Source organism: Hypomesus transpacificus, chromosome 23 (genome assembly GCF_021917145.1).
Source record: "Hypomesus transpacificus isolate Combined female chromosome 23, fHypTra1, whole genome shotgun sequence".
NCBI classification, from domain to species: Eukaryota; Metazoa; Chordata; class Actinopteri; order Osmeriformes; family Osmeridae; genus Hypomesus; species Hypomesus transpacificus.
The window spans coordinates 16131052-16142336 of record NC_061082.1 but is presented as its reverse complement, the minus strand read 5'-3'; the positions used below and the strand labels follow the sequence as shown (position 1 = coordinate 16142336).

Genomic DNA, 11285 nt, shown 5'->3' with positions numbered 1-11285 from the left:
ATATAAGGCAGCTACCACTCCTTCCTGCATAGCTTTGTCTTCTGTAAAGTCTAACACTGCCATTTCAGCCGTATGGTTTGGTTGTGACATCCCAAAGATCCCCTTGTGGGTAGACCTGGATAGAACTTGATGACTTTCTATAAAACGTAAGATGAGCAATAACAATATAATTACCCTAATTGGTATTCTGAAGTATTATAAAATATTTCATACTATATTGTTCTGTATGTTGCTTGTGTGTACGTGTACATATGCCCAGCTGTATTTCCTACTTGCCTCAAGCATATTATCAGCACCTTGTTTGACATACAGGGCCTGATCTCTCAGATGAAGCCTCTGATAAACCATTTGTGTAAGCCCCAAGCTTCGCCTCTGAGCTGTTACTAAGACACTAGCACTGTGCTAGCAGTACTGAGGGATGGGTGTTAGACTGACCTTTTCTGAGTGGTACTGTACATGACACACTCTCAATGATGAAAAGCCAACCTGAGAAATCACAAGTTTCACATGATCTGTCTGTTCTGTGCTAGTGTACCAAAAATACAATATTACTACAGTATACCATATGTTACACTCCCTGGTACTGGACATGCAAGGTTACAATATGTTATTGTCAAAGTTCTCTGGAAGATATTCGATTTTGTTAAATGTATTTTTGTCAGACAGTATTAAAATGCGCTTTACAGCCACAATCCTGCCAGGTATTTTGACTGACCAAATAGGATATTCTCTTGCATATGATATTGTTAAACCTAATATATGTGGTTTTCCCTTTATTTTGTAATCGTTTTTTTTTTCAATCGTTTTTTTTTCAATCTTTTTAGCACTAAGAGAGTGCTAAGTGAGTGAGGATTCAAATGAGAGAATAGTGGTTTGAATGGACATAATTGCCAGATTACGTGTCAGCAGGCGTTAACCAAAGCACTTGAGGCTATGGTCTAGTAACAACACAGGTTGGTCTGATAATGTTCCTGTTAGTGTTGGCATGGTGCTTGGAAAAATAGCAGAGCCATTTCAGATGAAAGACCTCACGTCTTTGTGAAGACCAAATATTCTGTGTCAACGCCATGAAAGCTTATTCACACTGATGTGTACATTTATTTCTGCTGCTCTTCACACTGACTGTGACAAAGACTCTGTGGGAGGTTGACAACCATCTTTTGTTTGACAGGTGAAAAGACTTCATGAGTCTATTTGCATAGTCGTTTAATGAGCAAAATTGACACCTTGCTGCTCTTGCATGAGGTATGAGGAATGTCTCGAAGCATGACTGGAGGTTATATGGTGCTTTCTCTCACTCCTCTTTACACATGGAAAGGCACATAGACCCATCATTGACCCATGGACCCCTTTTGTCCGCTACAATAGCGACCCCAATGCATTCCATTTGAAGTTAATTTAATTCAGGATAAAATGTACCTACAGTACTTCACCATTTTTAAATACACATTTTATTTGTAATGTTGCTCCATTTCTCATCCAGGCAACCGTTTAAGCACAAGGGTGTTATACAGCCGACAGTATGCTATTCTCTCAATGATAACCACAAACAACTCTGCAGAGCTCATTACCAACAGCAGCACATGACAGTGTTCTTGTGGAGTTTTACTTTGATTCCAAAAAGTAAACTATTTGAGTAACATGTTACCAATGAACTGTAAGCCATTCTAACCTAAGCCATGAGTAAAAGTGAGTTGTAGCAACACTGTAGTTCTATTCTATTACTAGCTCTTCTAAAATACAACAACGTGAACAACATAAAGAAAACAATTAAAATACCCCGGAAGTGTAAAACTCAAATCAATTTGAAAAGAATACCATCATAGAATACCATTCTATAGGAATCAGAAACGCAGGTTTTACAAAATATTTACATCTTAAACAAATAGCAACCTGATTCCTTGTGTTTTTTCTTTCTTGCCCTGTTATTTAATTAGTGTGATGACATTTTACTTGTTAATAAATACAATGACAGTTTTACAAGCAGGACGCAGCAGTCTTTTCATAAATACAAGGTATACAATGTACCAGATGGTACCCTGCAGGCAGGACAAAGAAGTCTTCCAAAACATCCAAAGGCACTTTTGAAATCGAGTAAAAAATAATGTCTAATAAATAATTTCTTATCATTAAATATCAGGAAACAATATAAAAGGAAAAAAACATAGTTGTACTTAGTATTCCCTTTGTACATTCCAGTAAAAAGTCTTGAGCTTGTCTTTTACCAAGTAGCATAATGTAGATCTCATACACACAGTAGCAGAATTGGCTTGTGAAATCATATAATTGTCTAGTGCCTACTGTGCTGTGCTGCACACTGCTTTGTGCTCTCTCTTAAACATGGCACAGCCCAATATTTTTTTGAAAGTTTGTTGGGTTACATGGAAAAAATATATTACAAAAACTTCAGTTCAAAAAGTAAACATTGAACCTTTTTACAATAATATCGGTAGCAATAATTATAATAGCAATATTCCTTGTGTGGGCCAGCACTATAACTAACATAAAAAATATATTTCCACTAGGGACAAGTGGTCTAATCCTAGGAATATGGTCAGTCAAATAATGTCAACATTCAGTAACGTGGCTGTTTGTTTGAGTGCCACATGTCATTATCTCAATGAGACGACGGATGAAGTGAAATTCAAATCTGATGATGCGCGCGTTGGCAGGTCTGCCCTTTAGCTCTGGTGTCTTTTCATGTGAAGGGCCAAGTGGTCGGATCGGGAAAAACAGCGGCTACACACGGCGCACTGAAACGGCTTGGCCCCAGTGTGCTTCCTGAAGTGGCGAGTCAGCTCGTCGGAGCGGGCAAAACGCCACTCACACCCCTCCCAGGAGCAATGGTACGGCTTCTCTCCTGCAAGGCAGCACACAGACGAGGGTGAGCTACCGGCAAACACGACTGTAGTACGTCACCACTACCAGGTCCTTCACAAACACAGGTATCCTCTCCCAGAACATGATTCTACCTCGCTATTCTACCTCACTACCTTGGGTGAATACCTGCTGTGTTTTAATGGTTTCAGGCACTTTTAGCAAAGATTTCATGCTGAGACACTCTTTCATGGCATTCTACTCAATTTGGTGCGATTTCTTATGAAGTCTAGTTGATTCATGTTCATGTCCAGAACAACAATGTTAAGATTCACACACTCTGTTTATTTTAAAAACAGCCAACGGGCTTGACAGAAGTAGAATGTGGGCCAGGTTTCTGTCAGCTAGCGGAGCGCATCAGCATGCCAGGAACATTCTTCTGCCCAGCAACATTACATACTTGCATCCAAAATAAGGCTGGCCATAAGCGAACTTTTCATTATGTTATAAAAGGCAAACGCTCACCTGTGTGAGTACGCAAATGGGCTTTTAGATGGGAGGACTTGGTGTAGACCTTTTTACATCCTGTCAAAAAGGGAAAATCACATGTTTTAGTTGTCATTATAACAAAGGGATTTGCCATGAGCAAAGAAAACTAAGCCAAAGGAGAGGGGTTTTCTAATATTGGTGATCAGAAAGAACATTCAAGTTTGGCAAACAGGGGTCTTCTATGGTTATATTCGTTTGATTATTACGTTCCTAACGTCAGTTGTTTTCTTCACTGTTTTAGCACAGCTTGAACTGTGGACCTTTGAATGACTGTGCATTGATTTTTTATGTGATTTTTGTGGCAATTGTGACTGTGTCTGAGAATGTACACAAGGCCACTATCAAGCAAGATTATAGTTCAGTACAAAACAATCATTTTCTTTGCAAGAAAAGGTGAGACTGAGGTTCTTTTACCTGGGACATCGCAGTGGTGAATCCTCCTTCTCTCTAGATCTGGGTTGTTCCGGCGGTTAAACCTGATTGGAGAAGACTGGATAGGTCCTGGCGACACAGGGCTTACACCAGCTGCCTGGACCTGACCTGAGGCCTGGACTGGTCCAACACTGGTGCCCTGGCCTCGTTCCTGGGTGGATGGGGTCTGGACTGGGACAATGGCATTGTTGGGGACTGTCAATTTAGAAGCTATGCTGGCTGCATAGGAGGGGGGTGGGGAGATGTTGTGAACCAGTTCTTTTGCCCTGTCTGGACTCCCCGGCTCTGAGCTGGGTGGGGACGGGGGTAGGTAGGCTGGTCTCTGCTGGTGGTTGAACTGGGGGATGAGAGAGTAGCTGCCACCACCAATGTGGGGGCCGCTCATGGGGCATAAGGCAGTCTGAGCTGGGGTTAGCTGGGCGTTGGAGAAGGGGAGGCTGGAGGGGGTCATGGAGACCCCAGAGTGGAGCTCAGGGTTCCCCAGCGGCCCAGGGATCAGATTCTCCAGCTCAGGGTTCAACAGCTGGAACAACGGGACGTCCTGGAAGTCCAGTGAGGGAATTTCCTGTTTTATGAACAAACCTCCTCCACCTGTGTCTGTAGATGTGGCGTAGTGGCCCTGGTACTCGGATAGGGCAGATGGCGTTCCATTACCATGGCAACTGGGGGGGATCAGAGAGTGGGAGAGGGGCTCTGTCTTGATGGATCTCAGAGGCCTGCAGAAGCCAGGGTGGAGGTAGCTGACCTCAGGAAGGAGTAGGCTCATGTTGATGCTATATGGAGAACCCAGGTCCTCAGTGAAGGAAGGCTCCAGGACTGAAGCGCTGTCCCTACACAGTCTCTTGTGGTCAGCTACCCTCTGGGTGTGGTTGGAGAGGTACTTATCCATTTCAGATCTTCCCTGGAAATTATGGAAAAAGGTCAGTCAGAATTGTGACATTTTGAATGCCAACCAAATCCCTAGAGAGCTCAAGAACAAGGAGCTTATACAGACCAAAGTGTTATGGTTATAGCCTTGATACACTTGATATCACTTCACTGACAAGAGATGGAAGTTTGTTAATCACACGTTTAATATTAACTGGTCACTCAGTTCACAGCGTGAACTCGAGCTCTAGGTGCCTGTATTCATAAGCTACAGTCAGCAGAGAAACATTTATCATGTACACTGCACTCCCCGATGGCCTATCGCGACATTCCCTCCTCTCCCGTAAAAACCGTTCATTCCAGCTCCCAAAAAAGACAACGCTGACCGATGCAAAACCGCAAAGTCGCTCGAATTGCGCTATAGAATTTCGTGTATTACTGGTTCAATCCAAATAGAACCATTATTAAGTGCAGTTAAATTAGGATGATCAAAACAACTAAACCGGTGAACATCACTTCGCGGAGTAGCAGGAACCGAGGAAGGCTACTGTTTTGGGTAGCCACATAAAAGACCCATAGTCCCCCTCCCTACCCCAGCAGCCGCGCGTCTGAAGAGCTCCCGTCTAAGCTAGGGGAATCTAGGGCTGAAATTAGAACATCCAGCTGCTCTTCGGCGCTATGCATCCAAGTTTGAGACAGCGTGCAACGTTGCATCTCAGTGCACTGTCTGGGCATACATTTTGTTTGTTACTGAATGGCTTAGGCTAATGGTGAACTGTAATGCCAGTAACACAGACAGAAACCATCTCTTTGCCTGTCCATTCATTGCAAAACCCACTGAGCGTTGTCAAGCAATCATGAACTACCTGCTACATGTGATAATTGGATGTCGCCTAAAATGTCGATTAATCAACTATGTTAGGTTATTAGCCTATATTTAGAATCCATCTATAGACAAAACGCATATTTCATAATATATACATATGTATTTTCAATACGCCCCATTTCAAAACTGGGTGTGTATCGGCTGCGATCGAGTGATGCCATATCAACGGTATGTAGTATATTGTCTATCTCTAACATAAATGTAACCTACCAGACTGTGATCTTGAAAAGATGAAGAACTTCCAGTGATTGCATCCCTCGTGTTGTAAAACACTTGTCCATGATCTTCACCTTTCAGACCGTCAGCTAGCGGTGGGAGTTCAAGATGAGACGGCGCGTCCTGCCCTGGAGCAAGCCAAACATTCTTCGTCAACAAGTCAGTGGCCATAAACGCTGATGTTTGTGTCCAATTAACCAAGATCTTTTGGAAATAAAATCAGCATATGTGCTTTCTCATTACATCAAATTGCGAAAGCCAGGCAGCTGTCAAGCGGCATTCCCTCTGTTTTACGCTTGGGCTTGTCAAATTACGCAACTGCGTGATATCAGTGCGTCTAAACAGTGTCCAGGGCGGGGCTGAACGTGTTGAAAAATACACACGCCACGGTCTTTATAATAGAAATAGCTGTTACACGGGGCTAATGAGTACCTTCCTCAAGCGTAAACATTGAATCTGAGGATGGAAGGAGCAGACAAAAAAACTGTGATTATGTCAGATTAAGTTGTCAAGTGAAGGAGCCCATTAATTCACGCAGTTATTCACGAGCTCTTAAAATAACATGTTGACTCAAGCTGTCTCAGCTATGGTGCTTTAATATCAATGGATGTTCGATTAAACATTGGTCTTCGTCATACCAGTGTTAAGAAGGCCGGACGACCCCTTGTAAAGAACGCTATTGATACGGTCAATAATAGGTGCCATGAATAGAGGGTGTAACCTTTTTCAGATTAACTTTTCATGTGTTTCATTCATACTTAAGTTTCCTAGGCTTTATTTATGATTATATATTAACTGACCTTGTCTTTGTACTGACACGTGATTAGGGACATCTCACAAGCTCTTTATTTGCTTGGTGAAATAAACACATGTATGTATATTAGTAGTACCACACAAACCATAATTTTTCAGTCATCACCGACCCTCAGTGTGTGTGTGTGCTGGTGCAGTGGGGTCCCACTCTGGCATGTTAAAAACGCCACTGCAGTGCAGCTGTCTGTCAGAGCTGCATACTTTCTGCCAACATTCCAGGGGCAGCAGTTGAAGTCTGCTAAGATGCTGGCAGGGGGAGACATTGAGGGGATGTTTAGATCAAAATAGCTCAGGATTTTATTCAAAAAGAGTTTGTGGCTAAGGCTTCTAATGGCACAGTCGTGTGCTGTATTCCACTTACTAAGGTCCACGAATCACGTTGAATTCAGACGAGATTCACCACTCCCATGAAACTATTTAGAAACATTGCTCTTTGTCTCGTTCTTATTGCTGAATTGTAACTTCCACGAAAGGCTCAGTGAAAAACCTTCACTGTTGAAAAGACTGAGTAATCCAGCCTTTAAGACTGTGTGGGCCTAGTGGTGGCAGGAGCTTTGTGGATCATCCGTGGTTAAAACAACATCGTTGACAAGTCAGGTTATTTTCCCACACTGGCTCATTGGTAGCGTTAATGTCATGTGTTCAAGCAGGAAATATGGGTATGCCTGTGTTTTGGCACACAGATGAAAACGTGACACAAAGATAGTTACAGCAAAACAGCACCATTCAATCTTCCATTACAGCGTGCAAACATGAGCGTACACAACACACACACTCTTTCTCCCACACGCACAAACACACGTCCGTATACAGCAACAACAACAAAAACACACAAAATAAACAAACAAGAAAACATGCTTTCAAAACTGACACACAAAGCACGCACAACAAAAGGAACTTACTTTGGTGAGTATTAAAACTAGACCTTGAACGACACTTTTCTTGAGGCAGTTTTTTGTTATATTTTTTTGTTTCCAGTGGGGCTGTGCCCATTTTGAAGCATTAGCTCCAAGCTACTGGACAGTATGCTAATAATGCCACATTATAGTTTGAGAAAACCCCATATATATAAAGCAAAGGTATAATTCCATAGTATAGTAAATGAACCTCACATTTTTTAAGTTGTCTGTATGTGTTACATATGCAAACCCTAACCTGATTTCAGAAAGGTGTCATGGGTGTTTATTCTGTTGATTCAACAGGACTTGGAAAGCAACATTTAAGGATAAATCGAAACACATAAATTGTGATTTCTTCAAACGCTGAAAATGACTCAAATGAACTGATTGAATCCCCAGTTTCCCAATTTCTCTCTGTAGTCCAGGTATAAGGACTACTTCGATTGAGTACAAAGGAACAAAACTGAATGACTGAACTGGTGAATTGTGTTGTAATGTACGAAAAAGTACATTACAACACAATTCACCGAGTGCTGAGATTAGGTGTAGTTGTAAAATGTGTTTGTATGAATTGTGATTATCTCATTAAGGGGAGGACTGATTGAGAGCCAGCCGGTGACCTTTCACCATGCAATTTAAATCCCGGAGCATCCCAGTCGCTCAAGCAGCAACTGTCATTCTTGGCCCTGACTCTTCTTCTAGGGTGAAAGTGAGCCGAGACGACCAGACTCGTCGGTCCATATCACCCCACACTGTGTTAAAACCTTAGAATATGCCTAACAACTGCAGCTCACATCAGGGAGAATGCCCGGTATGTGCTTACAGTGTCTCTGCTTCCTTTGCTTCTCCACATGTACTAATATGGGCAGGCCTCTCGTGTGCACGTGAGACAATTAGCGCTGCATTGGGTTGCCACCATTTTAAGAGGTTCTCTATTTAAGAGAACGGAATAGCTCAGAAAGCAGTCAAACCTTTCAGGAGTCTGTGGAAGTCATGAGTATTAGCATGTGATATAACATGTTCTTTTAAATCTAAATGGATTATTGTTTTGCCTATTAAAAGCAATTGAAAGATGTTTCCAACCACCAATTCAACAGAAATAGAACCCAGATAAGGTCTATATTTAAAGATTTTTACTGCAGGTGCCAGACATACCCACCAGATGGCAGTGGTAAGCTGTAGTGCAGTAAGTTGGTTATTTTCTCGCTCTGATAAAGATGTCAACTATCTTGTTTATCCTTAAATTAGTAAAATAATATACAGTTTTTATCTGATGAAAATTTCCTCGTAGATGCAATCTCAAATTCAAGATAAAAACTTCCCAGAGTGCTCTATACAGCTCATTAACAACCCATAAGGCAATTAATTTACAAGCAAGCAATCCATAACGTGTTCAATTCTTATTTCATTTTTTATGGATCTTTATCCTCTCTCACTAGTTTCTGCAAATGTAATTCAAAAACGCATCCGGTGTATAGTGTCCTTCGTGTCCCCTGAGTGCTGTGCGTGCTTCATCATCTCAGCCTGCTTGTCTCTGGTCAGTATTTATCGGATCTGACACCATTTTATTTGGCTCTAGTAATCACTTCCATTCCACAAAGAGTTGCTCCATCCCTGTTTGTAAAACAGCAGATGAGGCCTAGTGCAGTTCTCGGGGGAGAAATTCAAAATGATTTGTTAATTAAATGGAATAATTTAATTACAGTAACTCAGAAAGCAGTCATCAATATAATTGTTTCTGGAACCACTATTATAATTGAGCTTTAAGTGAAAACAACACAGTTTCTAATATTGCTAATGCCCTGACACACTTCTCCCACCCCTCCATTCGTTCCTCTCTCTGATCATCCACCGTGTTATCTGCTTCTCAGAGTTGGCCGTTTGATAATTCAGCCGTACTGCATCGCTGAGACCAAAACATTTATTACAGGCATTTAATTGAACCTCCATGGAGGCTAGGTTGAGGGGGGACGGAGACGATAGACATGCTCGGCCTGAAAGACTCTCGCTGTTCGGACTTCTAATCTGATCCTCTCGGCTGCCCTTTCATAAAGAGACCTGAGTATTACCTCGACTGCAAACATACCTCAGCCATTTAAACTGTCTTGGATTTCACCACAAAGGCTGGCAGAAAAGCGCCTGGTTCATCCTCTGGGGCCAAAATAAGAAAACATAATTTTACTCTAATCTGCCTGAAGAATGTCCACTGTTTGAAGTTGACAGTTTTCTATCTTCTGTGGGAATAATTGCCTATTGAGTAGAAACTGGAAGGCTCACTGGGGTAAGCCTGTCTGGGGCTTGCACCTTACAGGTGTGCCCTGGGACACACAGCATGCCCCTTGTTCTACAGAGAGAGAGAGAAAAAAAGACCAACTGAAAGAATACATCTCACAGTTGAAACTTTACTAGGCATCGGAATGAATAACATGACACTGGCCCCAGTTCCCCTTCTTGCAAAGTTGAGCTGAACAAAGACACATTGGCTGGCCCCTATTTATCCTGTCAGATACAGCTGAATTTGACTGGTTAATAAAGTTTTATCACTTTGTTTGACAGGTTTTCGAAATTGTCCAAGGTGTAATCTGTTTGTATTGGACAACTGGATACTTATGTGGAAAAAAGAAGGCAATAGAAGAGATAATTGTCTGAAGATGATACTATTCAGATGTTTGCTACCCAGGCACTGAAATGTAGTCTGTTAAGATCCATTAATTCTGAAGTTTAACATCTGTTAAAACCATATTTCTATCTACATTCCGAGACATTCTGTACAGTGTAAGACAAGTTGAATCTGTAACGTTTTTCATACTGTATCATTCGTCAGATCTCTCGCCGACTTCCATGGGGCCTATTAATTGAGAGCAGAAATCTGTTCCTCTCTAAACATGCCGCTGAAAGCTGCCGAACAGCTGTCCGAGCCCTGGAGAATCATATGGAAGAATGCATTATCAGCCTTGTTTGAATATTCCCTCATATTTGAAATAATCAGGCAGCTATTCAGCGCTAGCTTGGCCAGGCACAGATGCCAGAGCACAGCTGAACGGAGAACTCTGCCGCCGCACAATCACAACACAACAATGAAGGGGTCCACACTACGTCACAACAGTGAAGAACGCAGGTGTCGGAGATCTGAATCGACTTCTTAGCAATGTATAACGTATTCATCTTTACATAGGCCTAGTTTTCTCTTACTTTTTCTTCCGTTTTTCAAGGTGATCTGCGCCTTAGTTGATTAATTTGATTTCGGATAACATTGATCATGGAAATGATTAGAAATGCATTAGCCTCGTCAGCACACGGATGGGAGCTCTGTTAAAGTGCTCCTGTAGATCTAAGACATTTTTACATAGGTGTCTAGGTGGTTTTTATTCTGTTATGTGAAATTTTGCAAATTGATGCATCTATGCCGCCCAAACAGCGTCAAAGCTTTAATGCAGTGAGACGTAATTTAATCTGCTCTACGGCAGTACTGATGGGAGAAGACCTTCCTGCTAAATTCATTATGCTAAACGTTGGAAAAGAGATCTCATTCGATGGTCTGAGCTTTTAAACCTGAGTTCATGTTTGGCACTGTGCACTGAAGGCCTTACAACAGTCAGCACTGACCATATGGTACAGGAAATTTAAGCTCCCCCCCAAAAAAAATGCCTCAAAACATCCAGTGTATAAATTAGCCTAATATTTCAGTTGTCTACCAACTGTAGTACTCTGTATCTGGGATATGGGACTAATTCACGCAACAGTGAAACACGTCTATTGAATTGGCCAATGGATGGTAGTTTTTAAGAGACGCGGCCACGCCACCT

General features: G+C 41.9%; 1 protein-coding gene across 2 annotated transcripts; it reads right to left on the bottom strand.

The window, feature by feature from the left end:
* Positions 1-1435: 1435 nt before the first annotated feature.
* klf5b (Kruppel-like factor 5b) lies at positions 1436-6143 on the bottom strand. 2 transcript variants are annotated; one of them, XM_047047581.1, is made up of 5 exons: positions 6011-6143; positions 5762-5895; positions 3781-4699; positions 3343-3402; positions 1436-2860 (listed from the first exon to the last, which is right to left on the bottom strand). In XM_047047581.1, exons 3-5 carry the CDS (start codon positions 4685-4687, stop codon positions 2682-2684), a joined length of 1146 nt encoding a protein of 381 aa, XP_046903537.1. In that variant the 5' UTR covers positions 4688-4699; positions 5762-5895; positions 6011-6143; the 3' UTR covers positions 1436-2681. The 2 variants fall into 2 exon arrangements, with proteins under 2 accessions (XP_046903537.1, XP_046903536.1); XM_047047580.1 differs by having other exon boundaries at positions 5762-6143.
* Positions 6144-11285: the final 5142 nt, after the last annotated feature.